At 34.7% G+C, this 14,884-nt stretch overlaps 1 protein-coding gene across 1 annotated transcript; it reads right to left on the bottom strand.

The window, feature by feature from the left end:
• Positions 1-2,500: 2,500 nt before the first annotated feature.
• Positions 2,501-3,600, bottom strand: LOC140748652 (uncharacterized). Its single transcript, XM_073081499.1, has one exon. The coding sequence runs from the start codon at positions 3,559-3,561 to the stop codon at positions 2,872-2,874; it is 690 nt and encodes a 229-aa protein (XP_072937600.1). The 5' UTR covers positions 3,562-3,600; the 3' UTR covers positions 2,501-2,871.
• Positions 3,601-14,884: the final 11,284 nt, after the last annotated feature.

The raw sequence follows: 14,884 nt of genomic DNA, 5'->3' as shown, positions 1-14,884 counted from the left end.
ATCAATTAAACAAATTCTTGTCTACTACATAATAAAAAATAGTAATATTAAAACTGTATAAGTAATATTGATATCTTAAACACTATCAGGGAAAATTATAGCCATAGCATCATCTACAGACATTGTATCAGGTTCAGTTGATGTGGAAGTTTGAACCTTTTTTTCTGTTGTAATTTCTTCTTCTTCGTATGTTCTGTATTGTAACAAATTATTAAATTTCATCGAAGGGAGTTCTATGATAGCTTCATTGACATCTCCGCATTTATTTACAGCCTCTTTTCTAAGTGCCACATTGTACGGTAATACGATTTTTAAGAAATTATTTGCTAACTCCCACCAAGCCAGGCGCGTATTTACAATGCTTGGCAAGAGTCTCAAATCTTTAAAAGACGTCAGGCCAGCTTGATTGGCAGTTACCTCGATGACTCCATGTTTTATTTTAACTTGTATGGCACTTTCTTTGTAATCAGGTAGATTATATTTAAGAATATAAGAGTCCACACCAAAAAATTCATTGACAATTCCGTTAGAGTTGTTACGACAGTATGCTCGGACGGCTGACTCAGCTGCGGCGAGGTTTTGAGCTAACTCTTCGAAGGTATTCGCAGGTGGTAGAGGTTGCACGGACGGTTTGCTTGGCGTTTCTTTTTCTGTTTGGCCATTCCCATGGTAATAGTTGTGGGGAGGACCATATTGTCGGGCTTTACTCGGTCGGCAGTATCTTGATAAATTTCCTTGACATATTGATCGCGACACCACATCGACACTCTCGCCGAAATTAAAAAAGGCGAGTATTAAAAACCAACGATACATCTTAGCTCGATGAACTGACGCAAAGTGACATATGATAGAATATAGAGATACCCAAGCGGTTTAAGAATAAGATAACCTTAGATAGCATTGGTAAATCTGCCGGAGCGAGTAATTACGTTCTCTTTAAGATTTACGTGATGTGAGGGCTTATTGCTCTCATTTGTAGTATTTGCTCCGCAGGAGTTTAGCAAAACATTATCGATCATCACTGGTAGATAGAACTAAAATCCTTTGTATATATATAGCTGATATTATATTTGAATGTTCGTTCTTTTAATAACTTCAATTACTGATAGTAAGCTTCTTTGCATTTTCTTTGTATCAAATGAATGGTCGTTTTGATTAAATGTACTTTTCTCCTTATATCAGCAGTATTTTTAGGGTTCCGAACCTAAATGGTAAAAACGGAATTCTATTACTAAGACTTCACTATATGTCCCTCTATCACAGGGGTCTATCTCGGTAACCGTAATAGATAGACACTTGATTTTTTTACAGAGGATGCATAACGGTGGCCGCTATAACAAAAAATATTATAAATAAAATAAAATTATGTTTAATATTCCATCACGCTTATCTCGACATCCACGGCCGTTACTCACCCACAAAACATACAGGACTAACTTAGGATATCATTCACTATATCCTAGACTGTGCACTGTGCAGACTCCTCAACGAATTCCAAAGTAAAGACCATACAATAGATATTTTTCAAGATAAGCTGTCAGTCTTTAAAGCCAAAATTATTAGAGTATTGAACCCGGTTCAACATACAGCCTCACAAGCTAACAATACGTAACGAGAATGTTTCTTTTTCTTTTTTATATATGTAACAAATGTCATAAATAAGAAAATTACATCATATACATATATATATCATATATATATTTAATAAATATCTTATTATTGTAAATTATATTATATTAAACCGATATCCAGTAATGTTAGTAGTTAGTTGTTAGTTAGTAATGCACATTGCTAAAGTTTGCTGTACTTATCTATAATTAAGATCAGGTAAAACATATTTTAAGGTTTAGTATTTAATCATAGACAAACATGTAATCTTGTTGATAAGTCTTAATAAATAAATAAAAATTAACTATTAACGGGGGCGTGTATACAACAAATCTTTGGTACTTTTTGGCATTTTTCGATCTAACTGCTAAGCCGTACTAGGAAGATAGATGAAAATTTTACAATCCGTTTATTACTACAACTGCTATTATAATAAATATGAATAATGAAAATAATAAAATGGTGGTACAACAGCCTCCATGTGCAAGTTCGACTCGTACTTAGCGAATTAATAAAAAGAGTTATTATTATCGTATCCTGAAATCCTCTGATTGCCATGAAAGATAACTCACGTAAGGGTCATGTAAGGGTCTCACGTCTATGTTAAGTTTTTGTGATTATATATAATTCAATTTTCAATAATTTATTGGGAAATTACTTAAAACTAAATGGTAAAAATAAACAAGTAATAATTATTGGTTGTAATTATTTACAAAATATCATTGGCACATATTAAAACAATATCCTGGGTAAAAAATATGTACCTATGATATTTTTAAAAATTTCTCTGTGCAATATAAATAATATTTGAATTTTATTTAATCAAAATTGATTCATATACAAATGTTTTTGGACGTCAATCAACGTTTTGGAAGGTGAGTGAAACTCCATACGAGTGTAAATTTGCATCTTTTATTAAAAAGTAAATATTATACAAGTTTACATATTGATAAATATAATGAATTATTTATGGTAGAGCTAGAGTTCTCACACATTGGATATTAATCATTTAAATAGTGATTTCCATTACAATGAGCTTTATTACATAAAAAATATTATAATATTTTCGTAAATATATTGACTAGATACTATCAAAAAATTTATAGACTTAATACAGTTCTTGTATTCGAACAATTCAAAACTTCGCTATTTATTGGGTTTAAATACACTACATATTAAGACACGTTAGTTTAACGCTGCCGTCTAGCACGTTATATTTGGCACATGATTATGATTTAGTTTTTTTTATTTTTATTACACTGTTTAGTCTTCTTCACCAAATTTGTATATAAGGGGTGATGCTTTTGGAACATCTTTAACATCTGCATTAACTTCAACACATGTTTTCATTATTTTCGTTCTGAGCACCGGTTCGTACGGAATTACTATACTTAGATGATCTTGTTCGTATTTCCATGCAGCGTCAGACATTTTCAAGGTGTCAGGTAAAATTCTGACATCGACATAAATTGGTGAAGTTGCGCTGTCCGATTGCCTTGCGTACATATACAGAACCCTGTGCTTGATCTTCACCGTGATGTCTTTAGGGTCCAACTGTGGCATCGGATATGTGAGCTTGTAAAATGAGTTTCCATGCAATTCTTGAACATCGCTGGGGGTGAAACTGTTACAGAATTCTTTAGCAAATCGATCGGCGCGCATGATGTAAGCAGATAACCGGTCAAATCGTCGGTCGTACTCCGAGTGCCAGGTGAGGTTTTGGTTGTGAACCCCGTGATGGCCGCACCCTTCACCGTGGCCGTGGTCAGGGCCCCACCAACCGAAGCCGTGATCGTGTTCGTTGCTAGGCCCAGAGCCGCTATCGTCACTGTCGGGCCCGCTATCGCCACTGTCAGGGCCGCTGTCGTCACTGTCAGGTCCGCTATAGTCCCATCCCCACACGACGCAATGAGCGACCCCTAATACAGCTAACAGAACTATCACCCGGAACATGATTACCGACGTTCGGTCTGACTGTCTTCTCAAGACTGGCTGTTTTACACAACGGAATCGATTTTATATGAATATCATAAACATATGTTATTATTATCTATCTACTGGTAGGCAGAACCCAAATTACGATTTATTTTTATTTATTGCTTATAATATTAATATTATAACTTATTGACCGCATTACTTCGATATCGCAAATGAATGACATATTTTGTATCGTTACTTATTTTTAAACAAACATTTTTCATATTTACCTTATTTCTGTCCATGTTTTTAACATCGTTACTGTAGCCCAGGGACACCTATATAATACATACATATATAATAATTATTAATAATTACCTACCCACATAATTATTCAAGTCTTGTTAGTAATTTGAAAATTAAAATATATTTATGAGGAATAAATCAAATCAAATCAAATCAATTTTTTTTATTCAAAATAGGTTCTTTACAGATCACTTTTTGAATGTCAAAGCAACTACCACCACTTCACAAGGTGTTTCGTTATGGAGAAGAAGCGGCGAAAGAAACTCCATAACACACATCTTTTAAAAAAAATGTTTTTGACAATGTTAACTTAACGTAATGGTACATGTGGAGCTGGAGCTAATTCAGACCACACCGTTTTGTCAGTCAAATAATCACTTACTTTATAGTACGCTTTTTTACATAGCGTTAGTTTAACGACATGTTTAAACTTTTTTTCTGTGAGATTCAAAATGTGGTCGGGTATTTTATTGTAGTAGCGAATACAGTTGCCCACGAAAGATCTAGCCACCTTACATAATCTATGTTTAGGAATGCTAATTTATTTCTATTTCTGGTATTAAAGTTATGGTGGTTACTATTTTTTTCAAACATCAGTGTGTTTTCTTACATACATAATATTTTCATAAATGTATTGACTAGGCACTGTCAATATATTAATAGTGGGAAACAGTTCTCTTAGGGACTCACCACGCCGCAGACTATATATTGACCTTATTGCTCTTTTTTGAATAGTAAATATAGAGTCTATGTCAGCAGCACTGCCCCACAGTAGAATGCCATAAGACATAATGCTGTGAAAGTAACTGAAATAGACAAGTCTGGCAGTGGGTATGTCTGTTAACTGTCTAATTCTTCTGACTGCAAAAGCTGCAGTACTAAGTCTGCTGGACAAAGCAGAGATGTGGGGACCCCACTGGAGTTTAGAATCAATGGTAATCCCCAAGAAAACAGTTTCATTGACGAATTGCAAAGTCTCACCATTTAGAGCGACATTCATCCCCGTACTCCTTACATTTGGTAGCATAAATTTAATACATTTAGTTTTATTAGAATTTAAGAGTAGGTTGTTTGCATCAAACCAGTTCTGAATCAAGCAAAGAGTTTCATTAATATTGTTCGTATCCTGTGATTGTCGTTTTACTCTAAACACCAAGGAAGTGTCATCAATATATTACACATGTAAAGAATATACACTATGCCTAGGGGTGGATACTTGGGGGATGATTTTTTATATTATGTAGTATCTATGTATTATGTTGTTGGTCTGTCTGGATATTCATTACTTGAATAATCCATAATTTATTAATCGTCTTAGAAAAATATTTTTATAAGCTAAAAAAAACGTCAAGTTGAACGTACAGTTTAGTTTAAAAATAGGTACACTTTTAATCATGTCACTACCATTAATTTTACTTGTTCCAAGTATGAATTATTGGAGGTATTTTAATACGCTTTTATTAGCTTCAGACGTATGTATGTTAGTATGTAACGGAATCTTTGAACATGATTTTAACCCCCTTCAAAACGTCACGCTTTTTTTACAATAAAAAATATTTTTATCTTATTTACACTATTCTTAATTCAAATTTTTAAAAAAATATTTTCTATTTTTTAGTTGGATTTTTTATAAAAGCGTATTTTTTAGTTTTTTTTAACTATTATTTATTTTTAATAAAAATTGTTAAAAGTAATAAAATACCAAATTATGTTATGTAAGCATTTTTACAAGTTTTTATTATGAAGAACTTTTGTTTAAGTTACCTAGTTAGTCTGACCATATGTAAATGGCAAAGCTTGTAACTGAATTTTAAAAAAGTAAACCCCAACTGATGGAGCTGAAATTTCGTGTACACATTATTGAATAACAACGCATGACTTGCTTAGTGAAGTCATTCTAAATCCAATATGGTGCATACTCCAAGTTTTTTTTATAATATAGGAGTAACAGACGAGCATGCAGTCTACCTGATGGTAAGTGGCTATTGCCGCCCATGGTGATCTGTAATCGACCCCAGATAGGATAAGATATTCCTACCTGAGGTCGGCCACCCCCGATGCGCCGCTACCTCTGAGGACTAAGCTGGACAGCCTCGGAAAAGTCTGTCTCCCTTACCACACGCTTCAAAACGGAACACAGCCGCATGGGGAACTAATATTTTTTTATACACCACTATGATATGGTATGAAACGTTTTATGAGATTTCTGTGCAGAACGCTTGTTGTAAAAACTTATTTAATATTAAAGTTATTTCTTTTTTACTTTACGGTATTTAAAATATAATGTAGTTCACTTTGTTGTTGTGCTGTTTCTTGGATTTATATCTATCCATGGTTTTTGTTTATCATTTGTTTCTTTGGCATTCGATCCGTCGAGTTCTTCATCTGACATCGGTACCATGATAACGGAGAAGTTGATGTTCCCGCACGTCTTCCTTATCTCCGTGCCAAGCGTCTTGTACGGGAACGTGATTTGTAGTTCTCCTTCCTTCAAAGTCCATGTAGCTTCCTCTGTATTCAGATTATCAGGTAGTATCCTCACGTCTCGAATGTTCTTGAGTCCTGTAGGATCCCAATGCTCTGCGCTCACGTATATAGCTCTATGTATCACTTGGACACCAATGTCTTTAGCTTTAAACTCAGGAATGGAGTACTTCAGTAAGTACGAGTCTGTATCGTACACTTCCTTAACACGTACATTCGTGTTGTATCTGCAGTAGTTCTCGAACTTTTTCTCCATAGCAATGATGTGGTGAGCTAGTTTGTGGAAGGTTTCTTCTGGATAGCGTGTGTTGCGGCCGCGGCTTTGACCCTGACACTGGTATCCACGGCATCTCGACCTGGCGTCCGTGATTGTCAACAGAACAACAAAAAATAGTAAGCGATACATTTTGTGTTAGGACTCAATAAATTATAACTAAAAATGCCGCTTATAATCAATATTTATATGATGCTTACTAATTAGAAATCAAATTTGTTCATTTAGGTAATGACAGTATAATTACACAGGTCATTAATTGTTCATTTAGATCCGTTAGATTTCGTTTACTATTACTATCGTTAGAATCAAACATACTAATCGATTATTGGCATTTTCGATAAAATTAACTTAAAATAAATAAAAAAAAATAATTGAATGTTAATGAATTGATGTTATTATCACTAACTGAGCAGTTCAGGCTTGGTCCGATTTTACACTTTTATATCTGAGATCTTCCTTTTCCTGTCTCTTTTTTATGTGCATACATTAATCTATATAGATGTGCTATCATTTATTTATATAATTATTTGTGATCAGTGCTATAAGTACATTTTATGCATTAAGTGTGGTCATTAATAGTATATTCGTAGATTTAATCCGCTCGGTAACATATATTTATCGACTTAATTTTACTTTAGTATTTTCCCGCTGACAAAATATAACGATAATGTTATCCGAAATAGGTTATACTCTTTAACCTTAGATTATACTCGAAAACACATGATGTCATTATGCAGATAGAAATACTTTAATGATATGGATTGGCCTTTAGTAATCCCGTCAACGCAAAACTTAAATTTAACACGAAAAACGATTAAATGTTTTTGGGTTATATTTTCTAAAATAGTCGCTATTATGATAACATAATGTGTTACGTGAAAGCTAATTTTTATTACTATTGGTGTAAAGTATCAATATTACATAATATATATTAAGAATTATTGAATAAATACAATATAATGCTGCTGCGTTCTGGTGTGAAGGGGTAAGGGAGACTTTTCCGAGCATCTGTGGCCGACCTCGGGTGGGAATCTGGTTTTATCTGGAGTTGGTTGCAGATGTCCATGGCGGCAGTCGCTAACTAACATCAGATGACCTGTATTCTCATCTGCTACTTTTATACAATAAAAAAAATGTTATATTAAATTCAACGTGGCGGTTCATATATTGGTAAGTTTGTTAGCAATTGGTCTACTCTCATTTCTATAAAAAATATAGCTTGAAATTTATTTAACGATAATGTTTAAAAACAACAATTTTGAAATACTATAAAACATCTGTAGCGCGTAAATGAATGAATTATGTACGTTATTGAAGGTCCAGTTAACGGAATGGTCTGTAGTAAATCTTCCACCTAGTACGTGTTTACGTCGCGTCCAGCTGCGACTCACAGAGTAACTTACCAGGATCCGCGTACCCGTGTGGAATAAATGTACAAGAGTACGTAAATAATGGTGTATATTTTAGGTTTCCGTACCCTAAGGGTAAAAACGGACTCCTATTACTTAGCCAGTGCTATCCGTTCGTCTGTCACACGGTTTTTTCAACCGCAATAGATAGGCACTTGAAATATACATTATGTATTGCTATAGCTGTTACCTATAGCTACTTAACATCAGGTAAACTGCAGGCTCGTCTGCTACTTCTTTGATATATATATAAAACAAGTAATTATTATTATTAAAAAATAAAAAAAAAACAACTGCACTAAAAAGGCTGGAGAAGAATTTCCAAAAACAGAGAAATAGGCGTTTCTTTATTTTTATCCAGAAAACCTACAAAGTTTCATAGTAGTTACCTGCTTCAAAACCAAAAGATGTTCAAATAATATTATCCTATTTTATCCTCATCTTTCGGACTAACTATTGAAAACAGGTTAACATTTCACAATGCATGTAATGTATTTCTTTGAGCAGTGATAGCGTAGTGGTTGAAACTAAGTCTCTCAATCCAGGCGTCCGAGGTTGAAATCTCTGGCGCGCACCCCCCACTTTTCAATTTTGTACATAAAATAAATTAATTAGGTATCACTACACTTGCTTTACCAGCGAAGGAAAAGATCGTAAGAAAACCTGATCGTAAAAATCTGAAAGAACATAAAAACAAGATTTACTTATGTGGTATATGAAGTTTATCAATACGCACTATCAAGTTATGAATCATATGATGAAGTTTATCAATACGTCAGCGCGGTAAACTATGGCCTAATCCTTCTCTTTCTGAGAGGAGACTTGTGACCAGAAGTGGGACAATAATAAGTTGGTAATGATGGATTTGTGTAGAAATAGGCATAACAGTGGTGCCACCGCGGGTAAAAATTTTATCTTGTTAACTTTATTTTTTTCTTAGCTCATTTTGGTGGTGGAATATCTCAGAATTTCAAAAATATTACCGTTTAGACTTAGATTTTCTTCACTACGCGTTTAGACCAACAAAGGGCAATAAGAGCGTTTTATCGTTCTATCAACGTCACCTCACAAAAGGAGGATGTCACCATTGTGCTGCACATTGAGGAATTCCGATTGATTGATGTATTTTTATCCTAACGGAATTTGTGGTCTTCTTAACATCGTCATCTGTTACTGTCCATCGGCATTAAATTCAAATTCAATTCAAATTACAATCTCATTTATTCAAAATTTATTCATGTAGAGTACTTTTTGAAAGTCAACAAACTACCACCGCTTCGGAAGGTGTTTCGCTATGGAGAAGAAACGGCGCGAGAAACTCCATACGTGTGCAAATTTTCAACTTTTAAAGGGTAAATGATATCTCTTTTATCTTCTGTCTGACATGAAGGTCATGGACCAAAGGTTCTTATTGTTTCACTTTGACACCACTGCTGAACTATCTTGGTTTACCTTTGGTATCTATAAGGCGACCTTCACTTTTTGAAGGTGGTAGAACCCTTTGTGGTTCTACTCCGGCGGCACCACCACCACACCTATTTCTACCTAATAACAGAAGTGTTAAGCGCTGCTGTGTTCCGGTTTGAAGGGTGTGGTAAGGGAGACAGACTTTTTCGAGGCGTTTCAGCTTAGTCCTCAGGGGTAGCGGCGCATCTGTGGCCGACCTCAGGTAGGAATATCTAGTCCTATCTGGGGTTGATTACAGATTACCATCAGGTGGACTGCATGCTCGTTTGCTACTCTTATATTAGAAAAAAAAATGGTCCACAGGAAGAGATGCATCTAAGGTTTCAAGTAGAAATTCTGTTCTATATGGAGTTTATAGATGTTCATATGTGGCAGTGGCCACTTACCATCAGATAGACTGCATCTAGATAGATGCAGATAGATCTTCTACTACTATATTATAAAAAAGTAACCCTAAACCACCATTCAAATCAAATCAAATCAATACTCTTTATTGTACCCAATAAAAGAAGATACAAAAAAAAATAAGTAACTAATTTAAAAGACAATACAAAAGGCGGTCTTATCGCTAACCAGCGATCTCTTCCAGACAACCTTTAGGTGAGGAGTTATAACAGGGATGAATAGAAAAAGAGGTAGGGTTCAAAAAAAAAAATTATTATTATGGGACTAAGATAGCATAAACATGTTGGAATAAAATATAGCATAAACTAAGCACTAGTAAAAGAAGGAGACTAAAATAGAATGGAAGAGATGATTGAAAAATAAAATAGCAAAGGAAAATAATAATAATAATATAAAAAAAGAAGAAGTAACTAATAAAACCAAAGTTATAGCTGTAAGTAATAAAATTTAACCAGATTATTAATAGTGTAGTTAAATCCCAGACTTGCAACCTTTCATTATATTTTAAGCATACATAGTTTATTTCCTACATCCACTTCGAAGGGCATAATTGAGCAAACCTGTCTTCGAGATGGAGTCAGCAGCTTCTGCTTTCAAAGTCATTCTTATGCGGTCATTAATAGCTACTTCAAACCCTTTTCTCAGTACAGGGATTTCAAGGGCTAATCGATGGAAGGCTGTTTCTCACTTTATAATTTGTCGCTAGTCTCGCTATTATTTAAGGCCATAACGTACTTAACTTCGTGTCTACGAGGCTAGGTATAGATTTGTGCAAAGCTAGGTAGATTATAGGGTATACATTTATCCGAGGGTTCCAGGTCAGCCGCCTAACTCGAGCGCGCTCCGGTGGAAGCGGTGCGGCCGGGTGGACCGCAATTCGTTTATAATTGGGCCTGTCCTTATTGCCTTGGCGATGTTTATTACTTTGACATCAGCGATGGCTTAGTGGTATTAACTGTACAGCCTTATACTTCTGGGGTTCTGGGGTTCAAATCTTAGACAACTCATTATGAAACTAACGTACATTTTAGATAGGTACACTTCTCCACTAAGTTCAGTGTTTAAAAGAAATATTAATGCACCAGTCTGAGAGTTTTTTCAATTTGAATTGATCACGGGCGATGCTAAAGCCTCGTTAAGGAGGGTTCTAAAGCTTGTACATGTAATTTGCTGTTGCTTATACCAAAGGTCTCGGTTTATTTGATTATTTTTTTATTATTTTTCATTCTTAGGGGGATATTTAAATCACGAAACCCCCGCCCCTAACACACGCAAAAGCTAGTACCTAGAAGCGTGCCTGTATAAGCTTAGTAACCTATGATGATATCGGCTAAGCCAGATACGATTATTTCGAAATTACCGATAAACTGAACATGTAATGTGTATGTAATGTACACACAGGTCAGTCTGTGAAGACGTAGAATGCAGTGGAGTACATATTTATATTCGGAATTGGGAAATCTTTTAGAATTTCGAAAGCGTTGCAAACAATACTGGAAGTGGAGCTGCGTTGAAAGCATTGAGTGCACTCAACCAACAACAGATTGAGTTTCGCTCGGTTTGCACGGCTCCTTGTGTTCCGGGAACAGACTTGGCAGATGGACTTGGACAAAAATAGATCTATAATAGGATTAACTCGATAACAATTAATTGTCTTATTGAACTCCACAAGTAAGAAGAAAACCAACATTTATATGAATTATAAATAAATAAATAGGTATTTACTTATTTAATAACATGTTTGGCATAACCATACAATTTTAAATTCTATACTATAGTAAAAAGGCTGCTCTGTCAATGTGTATCTCTGTCCAATACAGTCAGTCCAGTCCAGTCGGTCCAGTTCAGTCAGTGAGTCCAGTCAGTGCAGTGCAGTCAAGTGCATTGCAGTCCTTACCTCACTTTTTTCGTCCACTCAGCTCACTTTGCTTAGCTCATCTCATTACAGCTCAGCTCGACTTGTCCTATTCTCCCTTCATTTAAATTACTTTTTGAGTTAAGCGGTATTCCTTTTGAAAATTCCGCATTGGAGCAGGATAGTAGAGTATGTTTTAGGTCTCTCTCGCAGCCGAAGAATAAAAAAAGGATTGTAACAAAATATAATAATTTACAAAGAGAATTAAAATAAAATTAAAGAACAAAATGTGAAAATTATAAGGATTTTTATTATGTATTAAACATTTAGGACCTATTTCTAATTTAAAAGGCAGTGTAGTCATTCATCCGCGGTAGATACATTAAAATGAATAAATCCCTTTAAGGGACTTCACGGTAGAAATGGCAAGTTTTCCATTTATCTCCCTTATATTTAATAAAATTTGTCGACCGCTCCGAGCTCCAATTTCAGCGGACAAAAGTAGAATTAACCAAGTGTTATAATTTTTTTTGGTCGGTTATTATGGTTTAGGTTTAATTGATAAGAAGTGGCGGATTTTTAGGAATTTAGTTGAAATTTAGTGGCAGATTCTTAATAACAGATTTGCAGATCCCGGAATCAAATCGCATTCGGATATCTGTAAATCTTTGATCTACAAGGTTTATTTATTTATTTATTTATTTACATGCCAACAGCAACACACACAATACATTATATAGTACTTAGAAGTACACTATAGTAGAACTAATAATAATAAGGCTCGTATGAGTGCCAATTATAGGCATGAACAACGTTTGTATAGTAGTTTATATTTTTAATTTGTATGGAACAATTCGAACCATACGCAACCGTTATAATGCTGACTGAGCATGGTAATACTGAAACAACCGCAACTGTTGCCCACTAGTTTCGATCTGTGCCATTTAAATATGATATAAGTGCTACTGATATATGCAGTGGGTTGTTGATGATGATGATGATAAGTGCTACTTATGTGCTAAAATTTTATTTTTTAAAGAAGATAATGTATCAAAGTAAATGTCGAATTCCTTATCTATATTGCATAGTCGGTTGCTTCAGACTACTTTGAATAAGTAATAAAAGAAATAAAGTAATCAAAACCACTTTTTTGTTGACTTTTAAAAGGCTTTTTAAAAGAGCGCGGTGCCCCTTCTGTCGCTGGCCGGAATAGCTTTACGTTCATCCCACAACTTCTTTCGGGTAATTACGAGGATATGTGGCCTACCGTCGCCCTTCTAGGAGTCGCTGGCTGGGCAGGTGAAGCCGCCCGCAACCCCGAATGTTCCCTTTTAGTCTAACTAATAAAGCACCATGATTGCTCTCTTGCGATTTTCTCCAAGTAACTTGTACAATTAGTATGAATTTTGACGTTTTGACAAAAATTACTGTTTTGGTATTTGTTTACGTATTTGCCCATACATTTCCAATCAGCGCCCCTAGCCGATTGTGTCAGAACTGATTGGAAAGATATGGGAAATACGTAAACAGAAACAAAAACAGTCATTTCTGTCAAAACCTATAAACTCATACTAAGGGTACTGTTGCTCGCTGTCGACTGTCACTTAGCCTCCGCACAAATTTAAAACCGTACAGAATCCGTCAGTCGTGCCGGTTGGGCTAGTTTGTTACAAGCGGTTTACTGAGCGGGTTTTGAATTTAAAATGTTAAATTAGAGGAAAGGCTTATTCTTTTGAAAACTGTTTGGTGCTCGAAAATGAGTAGATGGAAAAATTAAGTAATACAGGATAACTTGAATTGAATTTAATTTTATGTCTGCAACAGAAGTTTAAATTTATGTAGATACTTAGTGGATACTTACTTTAGAACGAAGTAAAACTTATTTAGTTTATAAAGTAACTACTTGGTTTACTCAACCAGTAATTGTTTAGGGCATAAAATTATGAAATATATTTTTTATCTTGCACGCACTTCTGGAACTTATGTGCGTAGAAATTGGGTAACTGTGTAAAGTGTACCAATGCGCTCCTGCCCAGCGTGGGCGAAGTTCACTTAAAGGTCTTGCACTCTGTAAGCAGACCCGTGACCATAAATGGGACAGTAATGAGTTATAGGTCGACAAACTTTTTTATGTGGTATTTTTCGAACTAAGTCATTTTTTGTAAGCTTTATGTACTTTTCAATGTCCCTAAGTAAAAAAAAAAATTCTTCCGTTAATTTAATAAAGTCAACAATCTTAAAAACTAGAACTTGTGTTATTTGTCAAACAAGTAAATCGAATTAAATTCGTAATATAATATTAAATATTGAAAAATGCAGTTTTCAAAACTATGCATCATTATGATGGCCAGTGAACTGCCACCCCTGCCATGTGAACCTTGTCGGACTATAATGATTATTTATTACTAGTCAGTTGTTTCATATCTGTGACTCATTATTAGAATTATCTAGTGGTGAAATATACAAATAGGCATTTACTGTTACATTCAATAACATTACGCGCTTATTATTCTTATATATTCTATTTCTTTTACAATTTCCTCGTTTTATCTTTGTTTTCTTGATTCCGGGTAAAACCGTCATTATTGAAGGTTATCTGTATCAATTATGATGTATGAATTATGCTGCGTACTTTCTGTACAAAGAAACTTAAAATAGCCATTACATCATATGGAATCAACTTTTTCATATGATTGAAGTAGCATTTGAGCGTGTAGTCCACCTGTACCCTTACTATGAGTTTTCAAAACATTCCCCAATTTTACGTTACGTTTACTCAATGCATTATTCCTTTCCGTTTGCTTAGTAGACTGAGTAAACGTAACAATAAGTAAATGCTGAAGTCTTTTTGTCTACTTCACATGTTCGCAAAAGAGAGAGACAAAACATAAAGCGCCATTTTGTCAATTTAGACATTTAATGTTACGTTACAGACACTATAGTTCGGATACAATCCGCTAGGGGCGCTGATTGGAACTTGTATGGGAAGATACGTAAACAAATACCAAAACAGTCATATTTGTCAATAGGAAAAACTCATGCTAAGGGTACTGATCGTAAGTAGCCCATCATGGCCGCCTATGGACATACATATGTAATCGATTCTATATAAGTAGCTCGCTAAGTTAATAGTTTGCATATAATATTCACCAGGGT

The sequence above is a fragment of the Epargyreus clarus genome, unplaced genomic scaffold (assembly GCF_041222505.1).
Source record: "Epargyreus clarus isolate Ecla_fem2 unplaced genomic scaffold, WU_Ecla_fem_2.2 ptg000003l, whole genome shotgun sequence".
NCBI classification, from domain to species: Eukaryota; Metazoa; Arthropoda; class Insecta; order Lepidoptera; family Hesperiidae; genus Epargyreus; species Epargyreus clarus.
Note: the sequence above shows the minus strand (reverse complement) of the source record. Positions and strands in the feature narration are given on the sequence as shown.

Bases quoted from the DNA above. Each gene is read 5' to 3' on its own strand.
- LOC140748652 (XM_073081499.1), bottom strand. From the start codon at position 3,561: ATGTTCCGGGTGATAGTTCTGTTAGCTGTATTAGGGGTCGCTCATTGC.